The sequence below is a fragment of the Equus przewalskii genome, chromosome 4, assembly GCF_037783145.1.
Source record: "Equus przewalskii isolate Varuska chromosome 4, EquPr2, whole genome shotgun sequence".
Classification (NCBI taxonomy): domain Eukaryota; kingdom Metazoa; phylum Chordata; class Mammalia; order Perissodactyla; family Equidae; genus Equus; species Equus przewalskii.
The window spans coordinates 3,199,827-3,219,088 of NC_091834.1; the positions used below are offsets into that span (position 1 = coordinate 3,199,827).

The following is a 19,262-nucleotide window of genomic DNA, read 5'->3' on the forward strand; positions in this document are numbered from 1 at the left end:
GGTTATGCATTTTCTCTTTTAGAACTGAAGTAGGTGTAGAAAGAGAGGGGCAGCTCCGGGGGTAAAGGTAAGGAGCGTCGCGTCTTGCTAGGTTTCAGCGTGAGTCTCTCACTCCCAGTGAGGCCTTTCCACTCCGTGCCACTCCCCTGGGCCTTCCCCAGGCAGTGACAAGAGAGACTAATTTACCTTCTGACGCATGTTATGGCATTTGGAAGCCCTCCAGTGGCCAAATACTGTACCTGAAACAAAAGCGTTTTGCTACGCTGAAGTGTTGAGGCGTGAACTGTGCTCATGTTTGCAGCTTACTTAGAAATGTATCAAAACATAAGATGGATTAATGTATGAACAGAGGGATGCATGGATGGTTAGACATGTGATAGAGCACATATAACAATGTTAATTGTAGAATCCAGATGACAGGTATGTGGATAATTATCTCACTGGATGGGTCACTGTGTAATTCTTTCAACTACTCTGTGTTTGAACATTTCTATAATAAATATTGAAGAAAAATCTCTATGCTAGACTCTGAAGATTTATACCTTGTAGTTCACATTATTGAACTAAGATTTTGTTTAGACCATATTTAAATTATCTTTCAATAAAATTGTCTTCATAAATGTACGTGGATTCATTTCTCTTCACACGGATTAATTTTTAAATGTTTTAAAAACACTTCTGTATTTCTTTTAGAAAATTTATACATTGGAATGTGAAATAGCTAAATGACTTCTTTGTTTTAAAAAAGCCTGCTCTTCCTAGAATATCTATTTTACATGCTTAGGAAATTGTTAACAAGTTGATCACTTAAAAAAAAATCAGAGAGGCAACTGTTTGACAATTGCTTACAATCCTTTTTCTTAGAGGAGATGCATTGGTTAGGGCTCAATGCAGACGACAAAACCCACTGAAGTAATTTAAGGCAAAAGGGATTTATGACGTGGCACATTACAGGTGGCTGGCAGGGCAATCAGCCTGTGGTGGAGCTTCAGGAGGGGCTCACAGATCCAGCAGCAGGACCGAGCTGTCCCGGAGGGCCGCTCGGCCGTGGTCAGGAAGCCACCCCTGCAGCCACTGGTTCCGCAGCCACATCACCTTCACCCTGTACACCCGTCAAGAAGGACGCCTCGAAACCTGCCCCTCCCGCCTCAGTCCTGGATCCTTCACTACACGCCAGCACCTCTAGTTGGAATTCCAATCCCGCCCACCAGCCTAGCTGCAGGGGAGTTGGGGAAAGACATTTCCAGCCTTCCAGACACAAGGCCCAAGGAGGCGTGTCAAGAGGAGGGTGGCATTAGATGAAAGGCTGTGGCTGACAGCACCCGGGCACTGATCAGCGTTACCACTGACACTGCTGGGCGTTCCGACCCGTCTGGGGCTGTAATAAGGCGTCGACGGCAGCCCTGATGAGCACTCATGCCCAAGACCTCAAAGCTGAACCTGGGAGGGAGGGCCTCCAGCTCCACCTGCCGAGTTCACCGGAAAGAGAGGGCTAGAGGCGCGTGTGGACCCACCTCAGGGAGGCAAGCAGCAACACCCAGGGCGCAGGCAGCGCACAGGGCAAAGGGCAGGGGTTCCTCAGCACACAAGCGGCGGGTAAAGAAGGGAGCGCAACCTCAGGTTACAAGATTTAAGAGGTGTATCCAGTAAATGCAGCAGGTGAGTCTTGTGTGGAAATCTGGACACGTATTAGGATAATCGATTACATTCAAGAATTACTGTTAATCTTTTTAAATGTGATAATAGTACTGTGGTTCTGTGACAGTCCCTTCAATCACTTCCACAGTAAGCCCTTTGCTTTTTCCTTCGTGATCAATTTATGGCTCTGTGTTTTGTCCTGGAGAGAAAGTTTACTTTGCTAGGCGTTTTACATGTGAAACACCTTGATCCTTGTAAGACTCCTGCCATAAAGGTGGATTAGAGCGTTCTTTAGGGGAAACACCGATCACAGCCTTTCTGGAAGTGGAGAGAAACAAACGTCTATTTTGAAGGACACTTAGTGTGTCTGGGAAGGAACGAGGAGGCGGGCAGCCATTCAGGGAAGGGACACTGTCAGGCATCTTAGCTAATTAGGAGGTAAGGCAGACTGTCAGATAATATCTCCTTGCGAGAAAACAGATTTGCTCAATTCCATAAAGTAAACGTTAGATTCAATGTTCTAAGTGTTTTCAAAATAATCCTTTTTGTCCCTGACACTCTGAGAGGGCGGGTGTTGTCTTCATTGTAAAGATGACCTAAAATCGAGAGCTCACCCCCAGCCAGCGTGAGACGAGTGTGAGGCACACTGAGAGTCGTGGTGTAACCAGACACACCAGGGGATGACGCCTGGACCATCGGCGCCCCCAGAACCCGCTGGCGGCCGTCTTGAACCTGCCGTTCTCTGTTAATGGGCTTAGGCCATGCATTCTGAAATTCTGTTCTTGGGGGCCAAAAAAACTTACCACAGTGGTTTGTGCCCCTTCAAAGCTCAACCCTACCCAACAAAATCTTATTCCTTATCCCTCTCACTAGGGAGAATTTAAATTTAATTTCAACTTTCTCTGTGGTCAGGTTGGGGGCGGCAGGTGATAATGAAAAAAAAAAGTCTCAGAAACTCTAGCTTAGGCCAAAAGATGTTTTATTTGGAACACAGCAAATTTTAAATCATGTTTTCACATTCTTGGAAATGCAGGTCATTACATTTACTTTGTAAATTGATTTTTAAAACAAATACTTTTTTCCTAAGCACTTTTTCTTAGGTCCTTTTTTTTACAGATTTCAAATGACTTGAAATCAAAACGCCACCTTGTTTTTTCCTAAGATCCACCAAATGCCACTTTTTTCAAGGAAAATTGTGGCATCTCTGCCTAGTGGACAATCGTGAGTCGTTGATTGAAGGGAGGGCTAGCTGCCTTGGGGAACTCAGCTGGAGTAGACCTGTGAGCTTATTAAGCTACAATTAATTAGCTACAAGCTATTAATCAGCTGCAATGAGCTTGTTACCTGGTCATGGCCAGTCTCCCCTAAACTCTGTGCTTTGTGAACACTCTTAAACGCAGTGGTGGGTAACCGTTTAGTCAGTGTCCTAGGCTTCTAGCTTGCCACCCTGCTCTCGCTTATATGAAACTGCTGTAGAACTTTCTGGCTTGAACTGAAGATGCGAGATTGCTGTTATATAAACTTTTCACCCTGACTGAATGCCACCTCTGTTCAGACGATTTCATTGCAACTAATGTGCCCCCGGGATCCACACCCAAGCAGAAACGTGAGGCGCTCCGGAAGCTTGCAAGCAAATGTGGGAGAAAATTGCTTAGAACACCAGAGCTAAGAGACTTGATGGAAGGAGCCACAGAGTCTGCCAGAAGCAAGGCAGGGACACACCGAGAAGTGGGGAGGCTGCAGGAAGACAGTAGAGCCGGCAAACTCTGAAAGCTGCGGAACTCGGCCTGTGCATCTGAAGGTGGGGAGGGCGTTCAAGGCAGGCGGGGCAGTTGGGTGGGACCAAAGGAGCACAGGGCAGAGAGGTGAATCACTCCAAGGTGTACTTGGGGGCAAAGTTTCTGTAGCTGAAGGTTGGGGTGCAGGGACCAGTGGTGGCAGATGAAGCTAGAAAGGTTGGACTCACATCATGGATCTCAGATGATGCGCAAAGGCCCCCTGCTGTCCTGGTTACTGCCCTGGGAAGAACTCGTTAAACGCAGCTATCTGAATACATACCCCCACCTAACTCCACTTCTGCCTCCTCCCCGACCTCCTTCATCCAGCAGAGCGGGATCAAAATTCCCCTGCATCGTAACCTTGGACAAGTCACTTAACCTCTCTGTGCCCTGATTTCTTCCTCTCGAAAATGGAGATTAAAGAGAGTCCCGGCTGCATTAAATGAGTCACGACAGTCTGTGGACTGTCATATGAACGTTTGTTATACATATAAGTAGATATAGCTCTATCTACCAGAAATTCTCAGACAATTGTTTTGAAACATAGAAAAGGGAGGATTTTAGATCTGGACTAACTCCCAACCATGGGCTTATGACTTTTCACATGAAAAATTACTATGTATATCATTATAGCCTTGAAGAACCCAACTGCGAAAAGGGTTATGCTTTTATTTTAGAGATCAGGTAAATGCTTTTCCAGCCCTAGGAGCTGCCTAGAGTGTTAAAGAAGTGGGTACATGTCTAATTATTTAAGCCTTCATTTAAGACCTTGGAGGCTCCTTGCTTTTAGCTACAGCCTTTTGACATCTTCACGGTTCATTACTCTATGGTAGTGAAAAGGAAAAGAGATGGGACCGACAGGGCCATTTTATAAACCTGTGAACAGTGCAAAAGCGATAGTAGACATGAAAAAAGTGGAATCTACATTAAATACTTGAGGTTTAACATATGACAGTTTCTGTTCCCCATTATGCTAATTTTTTGTTGTATATTGCAGCATAATAAACATAATGGCTTTAAAACACCACTTTATTATTTCTTACGGTTCTGGTAAACATTTTTTTGTTGTTGAGTTCTATGAGTTTATATATTTCGGAAATTATCCCCCTTGTTGGATCTATGATTTGCAACTATTTTCTCCCAGTTGGTGGGTTGTCTTTTTGTTTTGTTCGTGGTTTCCTTTGCCTTGCAGCTCTTTAGTCTGATGTAGTCCCATTTATTTATTCTTTTGTTTCCCTTGCCTGAGTAGACATGGTATCCAAAAAGATACTGCTACACAAATATCAAAGAGTGTACTGCCCATATTTTCTTCTAAGAGTTTTATAGTTTCAGATCTTAAAGCTTTAATCGATTTTGAGTTAATTTTGTCTACTTTCATTCTTTTCCACATGGCTGTTCAGTTTTCCCAAGACCATTTATTGTGGAGACTTTCCTTTCTCCATTTTATGTTCTTAGCTCTTTTGTCAAAGATCAGCTGTCCACAGATGTGTGGTTTTATTTCTGGGCTCTCGATTCTGTTCTATTGATCATGTATCTGTTTTTATGCCAGTACCAAGCTGTTTTGGTTACTGTAGCTCTGTAGTATATTTTGAAGCCAGGGATTGTGATACCTCCAGCTTTGTTCTTTTTTCTCAGGAATCCTTTGGCTATTTGGGGTCTTTTGTTGTTCTATATAAATTTTAGGGTTCTTTGTTCTATTCTTCTGTAGAATGTCATTGGGATTCTGATTGGGATTGCATCGAATCTGTAGATTGCTTTAGGTAATTTGGACATTTTAACTATGTTTCTTCTTCCAATCCATGAGTATGGAATATCTTTCCATTTTTTATGTCTTCAACTTCTTTCAATGTCTTATATCAAGCTGTTTTTTTTAAAGCCTGTGAGTGTCATTTGACTTAAGTAAATAGCTCCTTTTCTAGTCCGTTAACTGGCACACACACATTCCTTGCCTGCTCAAGCCTACATTCCTAGCTTCTCTGAAATCTAGAGGCATATAGTGGGGTCAGTTTTTAAAAGCAAGCATTTTGGAATAGGAGCTAGGTTTAAATTCTGGCTTTGCTACTTTGTGTGACTTTAAATTGCCTGAAGTCTGTAGGCCTCAGGTTCATCCATTCGGCAGGGACATCTGCCTGGCAAGGTTTTCGTGAAGATTAAGAAAGGTGTGTTCAGAGATTGGCAGAGCGCCTGGCACACAGTGAGCGCTCAGCAAGGCCCGCACTTTTTATTAGATAGGCCTGAGTCTGCATGAAGGTGCCCTGATACCTTAGGACTTGCTCATGCCTCCTGCAAAGCAAGGCCCTTGGCCTTAGTCTTCATAAACACTCTCACACTGTGAAGCCACCCGAACAAGCTTCTGAGCTATTAGCTTCTGAATTTTCTTGAGTGCCTTGCCTGATTTTTTCCACCCTCTGGGTTTGCTTTGCTGCCCTCTTCTGGTAGAATGGGGAAGAGTTCGATGAGGTTCCAGTTCCTACAGCTACAGAAATAGAAGCTGTCAGTATCTGGAACCGCTCCCTAGTCAAAGAACCAAATTCCCCAACACCTTGGTCCTAAGTCCAAGTGAATCCACATGAGAGTAAAGTCTAAAAGTGAAACTTCTGTATATAAATTTCAATTTATTTCTCCTACACAGAAATCAATATTGACATGTGAGATGATTAACATTAAAATGGATAGCTCACTTCAGGTTGAAAAGATGCTAAGAATAAATACTTCGTTATTCCGAATGGCAATAGGGAATCACCTGCATTTGACCTTTCTGAAAAAGTGAAATGTGTATATATAGAATTTTAATTTAAAAACAAGTTTTTCTAATGTTAATCTCAACATCTTTCAAATCCTAAGACATATGTAGTATTTAGGTTGGTATTTTAAGTGTTTTGCACAGAAGCCGCATGAAAATATTACCATGTACTTCAAATACAATGAGAAATGCTAAATACTTAGATTTTATATTTAATACAGTAAGTTATTTAAATGCTTCTTCACATTTTAGTTTTAGAAGGTATTGGAAATATTTCTTTTTTTTAAAGATTGGCACCTGAGCTAACATCTGTTGCCATTCTTTTTTCTTCTTCTTCTTCTTCTCCCCAAACCCCGCCCCCCCAGTACATAGTTGTATATTCTAGTTGTAGGTCCTTCTGGTTGAGCTATGTTGCCTCAGCACGGCTTCATGAGCGGTGCCATGTCCAGGCTGCCAAAGCGGAGTGCACGAACTTAACCACTCGACCACAGGGCTGGCCCCCAGAAATATACTAGTAAATTATATCCAAGTAGATACAGCTAAAATTTAAAGGGGCAATATTTTAAAATATCACAGACGTATAGATAGTCTAGGCATTTGTGTACTTATTAAACTTAATCCTACTGAAGAATTTTTCAACCAGAAAAACATAATATTTGGGGGGTGGGCAAAAGGGGTGAAGGGGCTCAAAAGGTACGAACTTCCAGTTATAACATAAGTCATGGGGAAGTAAAGTACAGCATGGTGATAATAGCTAATAATACTGTATTGCGTATTCAAGTTGCTGAGGGCCGCTCTGGTGGTGCAGCGGCTAAGTGCGCACATTCCGCTTTGGCAGCCCGGGGTTCACCACTTGGGATCCCGGGTGCGGACATGGCACCACTTGGCAAAAGCCATGCTGTGGTAGGCAACCCACATATAGAGTAGAGGAAGATGGGCATGGATGTAAGCTCAGGGCCAGTCTTCCTCGGCAAAAGGAGGAGGATTGGCAGCAGATGTTAGCTCAGGGCTAATCTTCCTCAAAAAAAACAAAAGTGGCTGAGAGTGGATCTTGAAAGGCCTCACTGAAAAAAAATTTTGTAACTGTGGAAAAAAAATTACTGGTAAAACAACCATAATATTTTAAGGAGAAACGTCTATTTTTCTGTTTAATGTGTGGCTATTTGGGTATAAATGCGCAGTAGCTAAAGAAGAGATTCTTGCTGAAATATTGGCAAGAGAGTTCTCAAGTCACAAATTACTACATTAAATCATGTAACAGTACCTGCGTCATGTTATCTCAAAAAGATGCAAAATGACTGGCATCTTTGGAATTCCCGCACCCCACCAATTCCACGAAGCCCAGACTTGTGGTTCAGAACCCAGACACAGCTCCTGGAGCTACCCAAGCACCGCGGCTTCCCCTGGCCAACTGTTCACGGCCTAAGTACCGGCCATTTGCAGACCTCACAGGATTTGTGCACCTTAAAGACAAATCGCAGAGGAAACAGAGTGCAGCAAATCTGTTAAGAACATACAGTTTATACTCAAAATTGGATCTACTCTGTACTTTTAGCATAATATGCAACGACTGCTTATTGAGTGCGTATGTGCCAAAATCTTCACTAAAGCTTTTACAATTCTCCATCTGCCAGAATGAAAATATGCGCTTCTGGCCTTTAAGAGCTGTGTAACAAAGACCCAGAGCTAGAGAATACAGTATTAAAAACTGTAATTAATTCACATCTCCTTATTTAGAAAGCTACTAATAGAATCGGAATGTTTGATATCTAAAATAACATCACTAAAAGCAGGTAATTAGGAGATATCTGTGTAAGAATACAAAGGCAGCAAGAACTTCCCCAAAACTAGCACGACAATGATTTAATTCAATTTAATCCTATATTTAGGATTCAACTAGAATGATTCCATGCATTGCAATCAAGACTACCAAATATACATTTCAGCAAAAATATTACAATCAGAATACACTTTAGGCCTAAATAGTAATTAAGATGTAATTCTTCACTTGAATTTCTCTCAAAAGCTTGACTGCAAATTGTACTAATTCTTCTTATTGCTCCTTTTCACATTTAGCACAAATTCTCTCTTTTTAGTTTAATTATGAAAACGTTCTTACTAACTGTTTAGACGTCTTCAGAACAGAGCCAAATATTCTGTTTGGAAACCATGGCTGTGTTCCTGGCCACGTCCTCAGAGTTGGTGGATGTTTTCAACCACTCTGCGCTTACGAGCTCGCTCCCTGTGGATGAACAACCTACTGTGAGCTTCACTGCAAGAGAGCATGTACGTGGTTCCTTAACTCTTCTGTCAAGAGGTATTAAAGAAAATACACAGACTTAACAGAAGGGTGGTTTGGAATATAAATCAAAACCAGGTACGGACTAGCCACCTGAACACGTGCTACGCTCTTGGATTCAATTCATCTATTCCACCAGCATTTATGTCTACTCTATGTTAGGGCAATGTTTAAGAAAATACTTAAAACATTCAAAATTAGTTCTACTTTGCACATGTAGCTGGTTTAAAGTAGGTATATGCCAACATTTCCACTCAGTACCACAGTCATTTCTCTCAAGGAGCTCGTTCAGTAGAGGAGCAAGTCTAAGGAGATTGATAAATGACTAGGGTACGGTAGAGACACAGAGGGCATGGGTGACTGACTGGGTGGAAAACAGGACGAGCTGAGGGGTTTAACAAAAGTAACACTCGAACTAAGTCCTGACAGGTGAGTAGGGCTCATCAGAACAAGCACGAAGACGAGTCTTCGAGACACAGGGGACAGTCCGAGTAAGCTGCGGGGGCTCAGGAGACTCAGCAGCCCACACAGCTGGAGCACAGGTGTCGGCGGAGAACAGGCGACAGGTTAGCAGCAGATGGATCTCAGATCAGGGGCTTGCAGAATCTGCTTCGTGTGGACTTGACCCTGCGGGCTCGGGCCTCCAGTTTCATCATGCACCAGAATCACCTGGGCTGCCTGTCCAAAGCATAGATTCCTTGCCCCATGCTAACTCAGGCTCAGAGCAGGACCCTGGAACCCAAGTGCTAAGGGTGCTTCCTACATAACTCTAGTGCAGGAGAACCTGGGCCGCATTTTGAAGAAACGTTACCATAGGCAATGAAAAACCAGTATGGATTTTTTAGGGAGAAGTTACAATGAGAAAACGTTATGAGCGCGGGGTGGGGGAGTTTGTGCACTCTGCTTCAGAGGCCCAGGGTTTCACCGGTTCGGATCCTGGGCGCAGACATGGCACCGCTCATCAGGCCACGCTGAGGCAGCATCCCACATGCCACAACCAGAGGGACCCATGACTAGAATATACAGCTATTACCGGGGGGCTTTGGGGAGAAAAAGGAAAAGAAAAAAAAAGGATTGGCAACAGATGTTAGCTCAAGTGGCAATCTTTTTTCTTTTTTTAAAAAAAGAAAAAGCCAAGGGCAGATCAGATTGGCCTTTTAGGAAGATCAGTCTGGAGGAAGTCAGGAAGTAGGACGGAAGCCACTGGAACCTCGAGTGCAGAGTCAATGAGGTGACCGGCACAGGTGATGGGAGAACGGCGAGGCCAGGCACCAAGGTGGGCGACACTGCCCCTTTTACCTAAATCATGTTTTAACAAACAGAAATGTGAAGATATACCGTATTAGTGCAAAAATTCTTTTAAATATCAAATGCTCCCGGGGGATTTTGTGCACTCCTGGTTTCATTCCTGTCTGTGTTAATGCCCAAGTACTGACCTCTAGTCTGGACATTTCTTCTCAATTCCAAATCTTTATTTCTACCTGTGGACCGGACATCACCTCCCGGGTGCTGGGTGTTATCTCAAAACTGAGATTTCCCTTTCTGAGCCAGAATCCCGGGCACTTAAGAAACCCTCCCTTTCCGACATGTCCGCCTAGTTATCCAAATGGGAGCAGGAACTTAACTTCCCAACTGCTGTAGATTCAACCCGGAAGGTAGAAGGAGGCGCCGCCTGCAGTCGCCCTTCACCCGCAAGAGCTCAGCATCCACAGGCTCAACTATTTCAAGTGCCCTCTGCGTTCAGAACATCTAGTCCCATAATCTGGCTCAGGCGAAACCCTTAGCCCCCTGCCCCATGAGGCTGTTACATGCGAGCAAGTCACTGTGCGAATGACTGAGCCCCACGCACCCCCGGGACTCTACGGTAAGATGGAGCCAGCGGGAAGGCGGGTTTCAGTCTAAGTGCCCGGGAACGGGGAACGAAAAACCAAGACAAGCAGGCACTGTAAAACTGTCTTTGTTTTTTTAATGGCAGGTCAAATATCCTGACACATACATGTATTTTGATAGTCTTCTATCCCAGTTGAGTTCAAATATTAGAGTAACACACACAAGCTAAGAGAATTCAACATTGTTCCAAGGCACTTACTGGATCTCTGTGACTAGATGGAAACAAGGACAATTAGACAGTATATAATATAAAAATAACTTTTTGCTTACAATTTACAAAATGTATTATTATTACAATCTTTGATCTCTGATAACCTGCAATGCTGGCTGCATGAATCCAGCAATTTTAAAATTCAGAAACTATTTTCTAAAACTTCAGGGCAAATAATTTACAAATAAGGTACACAAAGATTTAGACCATGCAGAAATTTCTTACATCTTCTGTTAATAATATTTTATGACTGTAACTTTATCAAATTATATACCTACTTGCCCTGTACATATATAAAATAATGCATACATGATAAAACATTAGCAAAAGAGTAGTCTTTAGACTCAATTTCTCATAAAAGTATTACTATATTAACATGTCTACAAGCAGCGTGTAACAGGGTTAAGAGACATTAAGGCAATAATACTTGAAGTTACAAAATAAACCATGTGTAATACTCTTCCCAAGTGTAGCATAAGGCAGGTAGATGGTCCCAGCCAACAACACTAAGGTAACAATCTACACTGCTGTCAGTCCCACTTTTAAAGATGGAATACTAGAATCTGGCTTTCAGTGGCACTTGCATTTTCCAGTATAATTTAAAGTGTCTTTCAGCTCCCTGAATCATGTCCATTCAGAAGGTGGGTCTCTTGGTCCTTTGGGTTTTCCACAGCGATTACCAAAACCTATAACCAAACCACCACAATAACTGGTCAGTGTTCAGAAATATTTTCACACTACTAAAACCATGTCTGTAGACATCCTTATTTTCTAGAACAAACAGATCTCCATATGGGAATTTAGAATTTAAACTAAACAAACTCTATAAATAAAAACCATCTCTTAATTTATTTTGGATAGTTCATTTAAGAACCTGAATAAATCATTGCACAACATCGCACAAAGTTCATATACTTTGCCTTAAGGAAATCCTGGAATGATGGCAAATGACCTTTTCTCACTCTTGCCAGCATCAACTACATAATTCAAGTTTTAAAATTATTTAGTAGGGGCCGGCCTGCTGGTGCAGCGGTTAAGTGCTCACGTTCCACTTTGGCGGCCCAGGGTTCGCCAGTTCGGATCCCGGGTGTGGACATGGCACCACTTGGCAGGCCATGCTGTGGTAGGCGTCCCACATATAAAGTAGAGGAAGATGGGGATGGATGTTAGCTCAGGGCCAGTCTTCCTCAGCAAAAAAAAAAAAAAAAAAAAAAAAAAGAGCGAAAAAGGAGGATTGGCAGCAGATGTTGGCTCAGGGCGAATCTTCCTCAAAAAATAAAAAAAATTAAAAAATTATTTAGTAAACAAATTACCAATATCTGTGGCTTCTGTTGGACTTTCTGGTACTTGATCTTTCTGGTTACTGAAAGTAGATGGACGCTCTGTACAAGTCTCTGTGTGAACACCTCCTGCCAGATGATCTAAAATGCAAAAGAAAGCGGTGGTTAATCACCGTCATTGACAGCGTCCCATGTAGAATCCTCTAACGGCTTTAACGTGGGCAATGAGCTGAAAGAGCAAGTTTTCTCTCTTGGGCATGGAAATTTTAGAGGCCCAGGTAATACAGTGCAAGGGTAGTGAGCACAGGAAATCACGTCAGGTGTTCTGGAGGGCACCCAGGCGTTTGCAAGGTGGTGGAGATTCTCCTCACGCTCTTACCCTCTTCAGTAAACCGGGGGCTGGGCATGTTACATTTCCTTAACGTAGCTGGGCTCGGTGCCCGCGTCCTAAGGCAACCATTGCAACTGAAATGCCTTTATATGGAAAGCAGAGGCCAGCAAGTGCAGAGTTAATTAATGGGCTTACCATTTGCCCCTAAAAGTAATAATTCTTTTCTTTGAAAGTTTAATTTTATTAAACTTAAATTTTAGTTACTTATTTAATTATCAATGCATAAGATTAGGAAGAAAAGCATAAGATTAGGAAGAAAAGAAATTGACTACGATGATTCATTCACTCTTTCACACCCTTTCTCACGTCGCCTACACCCCATACGGAATGTGTCTGGAAACCTGAAATACAAGTCAAATCAGAGATGGTCCTTGGTCCTTAGGTGCTCAGAGTGTAGACAGGGGTCAGTAAACTTCTGTAAAGGGCTAAAGAATAAATACTTTAAGCTTTGCAAGCCACATACAGTTTTTGTCATATATTCTTCATTGATTTTTGTTTCTTTGTTGGTTTTTTTTTTTTTTTTTTTCCTCTTTCTCCCCCAAGCTCCCCAGTACATAGTTGTATATTCTTCGTTGTGGGTCTTTCTAGTTGTGGTATGTGGGACGCTTCCTCAGCGTGGTTTGATGAGCAGTGCCATGTCCGCGCCCAGGATTCGAACCAACGAAACACTGGGCCGCCTACAGCGGAGCACGCGAACTTAACCACTCGGCCACGGGGCCAGCCCCCATTTGTTGGTTTTTTTTAAACAACTCTTTAAAAATGTAAAAATCATTTGTCCAGCTCAAAGGCAGATCAGGCCTCTGGGACACAGTTTGCCAGCCCCTGGTCTAGGAGGACAGACAGACAAGCATGTTTATTAGAGCAGCGTGACAAGTTACCTATAAAATTATGCACAGAGTGCAAGGGGGACAGAGAGGAGAGGCACGCAGATGAAACAGAGGTGGGCAAGTCTTCAGGGCTGGCTTCTTGGAGAAAAAGATGATGTCGTCTAAAGACCTCAACTTTCTCAGTGAAGTAAAGGTCATCTGAGGAAGAATTAGAGGGACTGATGATTTCAGAAGAAGGTAAAGATGTGGAAAATTCAGGAGAAATAGAAATGGTACCAACTAGAGCACTTAAGACAACCAAGCAAAGCTGAGGGCCCAACTGTGGATGAAGCCCCAGAATTGCAGGCTCCATCGGTGAGACTGAGTGATGTTCCCCAGCGGCATTCAGTGATTCCAAGGGATAAAATAAAATGGTATGGAAATAGGAGCAAGAAAGTTGAGGATAACTGTGAGTGTGCCTAGAGTGATGGAGGATGGTATCTAGATTGGATAGAAAAGGAAGAGAAACCAGAAAGGAGTTAACAGATATTAAGAAAATGAATGATCCAGGGTCCAGCAGTAGCAGCAGTAGCCACCTAATACAGCTAATAATCAGAGCACGGCTACCACCTGAGTGCCTGTCATGTGCAAGGCACAGAGCTCGACACTGTGTATGTGGACTAACTCAGTCAAATCCTCACAACAATCCTCTAGGGCACGTACTATTATCATCTCCATTTCACAGAGAAGAAACTGAGGCTCAAAAAGATTGGGTGACTTGCTCAAAGCCACATAGCAAGTAAAACGGCAAACACGGGATTCCAGTCCCCGTGGGCCTGCCTCTAAAGCTTCTGCTCTGTTCCTCAGAGTGTCGCCTCAGAAACGTACGCGGAGAGTAAGAGAGTCTATGAGATGGAGCGGAGCCCCAAGTCAGGGAGAGAGCAGGGGGTGCAGGGTGGAGGGCGGGCAGAAACGGCAGCCGGGTCGAGGGAGCCACACAGGCGAGGGCGGTTCACGAGCTGCTCACACGGCCACCGAGCGCTAAGAATTCATGACAACGTGACTTTTACCATGATAGTAAAAGGAACGTAGTAGAAAAATGTTCTAACTTGGCATTATAACTCTGGGTTGAGCTACATAATCTACTGGTTATCACAAATGTAAAAGTCCTAAAAGGAAGATTTCTAAAACAACTGATTTTTAGGGACTCAATTCAATCATCTAGGTTAATTTGGGGCATTTATTCAAATCATTGTCAAATGTAGCTTCTAAGTGTTTTATAAACAACAGAAAAGAAAATACAGGAACATATTTTAAAAATTATTTCTTTCCTATCAGCCTGTAACCACTGATGGTAAATGCTGTATTTTCCAGGTCAATAATAATATCTGGTAATTAATTTGTAAGAACTAAATTGCATAATTGAGGTTCTAGAAGTTGTCCTACATTTTTTCACATACAGAAACAACCAAATAAATAGCGTACACCATGAGACATGCTGTTTTATTGAAATTAATCTATAGCAAAAACGGAACAACATCTAACTTACCAGATTTTTCACTTCCAGGGGTTATCAAGCCCTATGGGGAAGACATTTAATAGTTGTTACAATACATCCTTTTATGCACAAATAATAGAAAATTTGGTCTGTTTTGAGTATATATCCCAACAAATCAAAATCTATCAAGATTCTCAGCATCAAAAGCAAAGAAAACACTGATGTTTTCAACTAGGCTTACAATTTTTACAGGTTATGGTATCTATATGGGAGTCAAAAGACCAGGGAATTCCTTTCTCCTCTGGATGGAAAGTCAGAGTGCAGGAGTGACTACGAGAAGGAACAGACACACAGCTGTGATCTGCCAGCCCTCTACCATTCATCAAATCGGGCTATCACTGATTACAGACAAAGCTTCATTATTATAGAGGACCACTATTTTATGTGCCCATTAAAGTATATCACAGTGTTTCTTTCTTTCTATTTTTTTTTTTGAGCAAGATTAGCCCTGAGCTAAACTACTACCAGTCCTCCTCTTTTTGCTGAGGAAGATTGGCCCTGAGCTAACATCTGTGCCCATCTTCCTCTACTTTATATGTGGGACGCCTACCACAGTACGGCGTGCCAAACGGTGCCACGTCCACACCCGGGATCCGAACTGGCAAACCCCAGGCCGCCAAGAATCGGAATGTGCAAACTCAACCGCTGCACCACTGGGCCAGCCCCTATCACAGTGTTTCTTAATCAATTGTAAGATGTACCCAATTTCAGGGATATTAAAATATGGGGGAAATATGAAAAATATTAACATTGATGAAAACTGGTATTTCCCATAGGTAAAATGTTTAGCTACCAAAACACTTCCTGAATGTGAAAGAAAATCTCACGTGACCAGAAAAACCAAAGGGAAGGCCCATGTACCTGGTGTGACAGTGAAAGGCACGAACCCTCGGACAGGACGGTGACTCCAAAACAGTCACTCCTGCTCTGTTTGTACCCCCAAAAGGATTTAGAATATGGCATCATTTACAAATTTCAAAAGTAGCGTGGGGAAACAACACCCCAAAGTGATGGTCATATGACGATCCATGGTACCCTTTTAAAAAGTTTCAGATCTCACATTTTATATAGGCTTTTCATCTGAAATCTTAGAGCAAGAAGTGCTGATCAAAACTTAGATTTTAACAGTCTTAAGGTGACAGTTATTGTAACAAACTGCAAGGTAAATCAACAAAACAAAACAGCAAAAAAATTCCAATTCCAATCCCAATCCCAAAAGGACTCACTTCAGATTTTTTTTGTTCAGACTGTTCCTGGCTTTGAAGTTCGCTCCATTCAGATCTTACAGGCGTATCTGAGAAAAATGAAACCTTACAATTAAAATAACATCTTTAATTCTTGAAATTTCTTGCATTAGGGTAATAAAACAGATCCTATAGATTTTTAGAAACTATCACTTTCATAAATTTTCTAGTTTCTATTAATTCAAGAAAATCCCTTTAAGTTTCCTTCCTTAAAATTTAACGAATTCAGTCACCAGAGTTTATTATAAGCTGTGTCCCACAGATGCGACAGGCTGAGGCTTATTTATATAGTTTTATTAAGGTACAGCCAGCCCTGCCCATCTAGTGTTTAAGATTCAGCGCGCTCACCGCCTCGGCCGGGGTTCACTTCCCGGTCAGGGAGCCACACCACCCGTCTGTAGTTGTCATACTGTGGTGGCTGCGTGTTGCTGTGACGCTGAAAGCTGTGCTACTGGTTTCAGTGGAGCTTCCAGCCTAGACAGACTAGGAAGAAGCACCTGGCCACCCACTTGTGAAAAACAGGCCACGAAAACCTTGTGAACAGCAGCTGCAGCACTGTCTCTAGACCAGAAGGGGAGAGGAGGGTGCAGACAGACCACGCAGGGTTCCGCTCTGCCAGACACAGGACGGCGGCGAGCTGGAACTGACCTGACGTCACTAACAACAGCTACCGAACTACACAGCTTCACCGTTTTTAACATTCTTAAAACTAGTTAAAATTAATACAATATTGGTAAAATGTGACTCAGATCAGACCAGTGAGCACCTCCACTGCGCAGCAGACACTGTAAATATATTAACGCTGCTTCTTACTCTTTTCCAGAAGGGAAGGAGGAGAAATATATTATCAATGCTTTGAAATAGGATCACTCTCTCCCAGTTCTCACTGACACCCTTGTGGCCTTAAGTGTCCCTCAACGCTAACTAAGTGACGGCCACCTATGACCTAACTTAAATGTTTACTTAGCTCGACTGGCCCCGAGTGAAGCAATGAATGTCTTTTCATAAATAAGTGCTATTTTTAATGAGTAAAAGACACCAAATTGCAAACACATTTATAACTGCATTGAACTGAATTATGGTATCTAACATAAATGCAGCCATTTCAGCAATCTTGGCAAGTAAAAAATATCATTTTGAAGTATTTTTCATAGAAGAAATTAAAAACAGTCGTCAATATCAATTCAAAGCTGGTTTTGAATTTAATTATGGAACTCAACAGCAACTAGATTAAGACGAGCCACACATGCGGCGCGCGGGAGAGCTGCGCTCACCTGCTAACACAAAGGACTCGGGAGTTCTTTCAGGGAGCGGGGGCGGCGACTCCTCGCTCACGTCAGCATCTACAGGAAACACGCAGAAGGCAGACAAATGATGAACTTGTTAACAAGCGTGAACCCACTACAAAATGAACTTGTCTAAACAAACGAAGATTTCCTGACACTCTAAAGATCACCACCACAGGTACCTCAGAGGACCAGGTTTTAAACATGCAAACACAAACAAGAAATCCTTCCCACCCGACCTGTGATGAGGAAGTTGTGCAGCTCACCAAGCAAAGAACCACTCCTTGCGGCCGCAGGAAGAGACGACCCCCGGCCGGCCTCTCCTGGCCCGCAGGCCTCCCTCCCACTGTCCTGAGGCTGAGGGCGGCGTCAGCAGAGAGCCTGCGACTGCTGAGCTTGCTGGCGGTGCGTGGAGCCCACAGGGAAGCAGGGCTCACCTCACTGCAGCCAGTGTCCCCAGACTGGAATCACTGCTCCCCTCCCTGCAGGAGTTCTGCCACACCGCGCACCACCTGTCCCGCACTCTTAAATCCCGCCCACTTCTAACTTAGCGATGGACTGTGGCCATGTTTGAAACAGTATGACTAAAATAGCAGATGTGAAGTGCTACTTATTTTGCTACTAGACACAAGCTAGAACTACTAACATTTTTCGAATGTTCGTTTATTGACTGCCTGAAGTCTGGAGAGCAGTGACACACGAGATACTTTGAGAACACTGACTGAAGCCACAGAAAAGCTTCTCACCAGTAAAAACAAAATTAGCTCTTGGAAAAGAGGATGCATTAAGTAGCCCCATCAGTCAGGCTTATGGCACAGGGTGAATGCGTGTGTTAGACCTTTTGAGGTTTCACTGGAGGTGGTGAGAAAGACACGATTGTGTGTGTGGACTGGGGTAAGGGAGAATGGGGCAAAGGAAGGGAAATGTGAGGATCCTTTATTATTTTGTCTGGGCCTTGACAACTGTTCTCTTAAAAAAGTGAACAATCCTGCCATGATACTTTGCTTTTACCCCATCTCATAGGCTGTGCACGAAAAAGAGACTAAAAACCAGGTAAAGCCTTTTTGATTTTCAACAAGCATGAGTGAGGCACGATTGCTCGATACTCCTACGTCTATATGGTTGAGGACACAAGAAAACACAGCCCGCGAGAAGAGCTCTGGTCCTACTTTGTCCGTCTATCACAAGCACTAGAACTCTCTCTTGCCTATGACGTTAAGCCATAAAGAACCATCTACCTTGTGCAGCAGCAACAGTCCGAGTCCTCCTGACTTCCCCCTGCCCTTCTGTCCCACAGCTCCTGGGGGAGGGAAGGGACGGAGAGCCGTGGCGCCACCGTAACTAAGTGAGCCTGTCAGGAGGGGTCCTCCCCCTTCACACTAAGCATCAAGCATCTGCAGCAACGCTCTGCCTCTTCTCTCCTGACAGCTCGCCCTCTCAGGTCTGACGTTCTAAGAGCGGCCTCTGATTTTCAACTGCGTGCTTCTCCTGGGTCTCCAGATCACCTTTCCCATACTATAAACTTCTATTGTAGAGGTTGTCCAACCAGACACTATACATTGGACACAGGCCTGTGCAAATCATACACTGTGGGGGGCCGAGTGTAGCCAAGTTTGAGAAATCTTTCAGGATTCCTGAGTCAATATTAAAGTCAGAATTCATAGCCAGGAATTTCTGTCAGGGAGTAACTTATGCAAAAGGGTGCTTTAGGCATCAAAACAAAATTATTCTGTTTAACTCCCTAACAAGTTCCAAAGCAAACAGAACCCTAATTCTTGTGCCAATGGTTCATCTACAAGGTAAATAATTAATAACATGAGAAACAGGACTGCCTGTATTACACTGCAGCACGGAACACTAGAGGAAAATCTTCGGTTAACACCACACTCTTTGAGCACAGTTAGGGCAGGGCGAAAAGAAACCAGAAATCACCACATGTACGGCTATCTTTGCTGTGAAATACAAACAAAACAGAGAGAACAGAAGTGAGCTGGTACAGCGTGGGGTGCCTTCAACTACCCCTGCACAGTAAGCCATATTTTAAAGGAACTTTCTCTGTTATCTGGTCACGTGGCAGTAACTTTTAACGAGCATATCATATCATGCATCGCTCCTGCCCTTAAGAATTCAATTTCCAG

General features: G+C 43.2%; 1 protein-coding gene across 2 annotated transcripts in view; it reads right to left on the reverse strand.

Annotated features, from left to right (window-relative positions):
- Positions 1-10,399: 10,399 nt before the first annotated feature.
- The window catches only part of PTPN12 (protein tyrosine phosphatase non-receptor type 12), an 89,080-nt gene continuing 80,217 nt past the window's right edge, over positions 10,400-19,262 (reverse strand). The window contains exons 14-18 of one of the 2 annotated variants that reach the window (XM_070617014.1): positions 17,113-17,181; positions 15,821-15,888; positions 14,586-14,616; positions 11,873-11,980; positions 10,400-11,245 (exon numbers count right to left, since the gene is read on the reverse strand). In XM_070617014.1, the coding sequence (XP_070473115.1) occupies positions 11,184-11,245; positions 11,873-11,980; positions 14,586-14,616; positions 15,821-15,888; positions 17,113-17,181 (338 nt within the window). In that variant the 3' untranslated portion in view covers positions 10,400-11,183. Of the gene's footprint in view, positions 11,246-11,872; positions 11,981-14,585; positions 14,617-15,815; positions 15,889-17,112; positions 17,182-19,262 lie in introns of those variants that run through there. The other variant, XR_011539372.1, reaches the window with a different exon arrangement.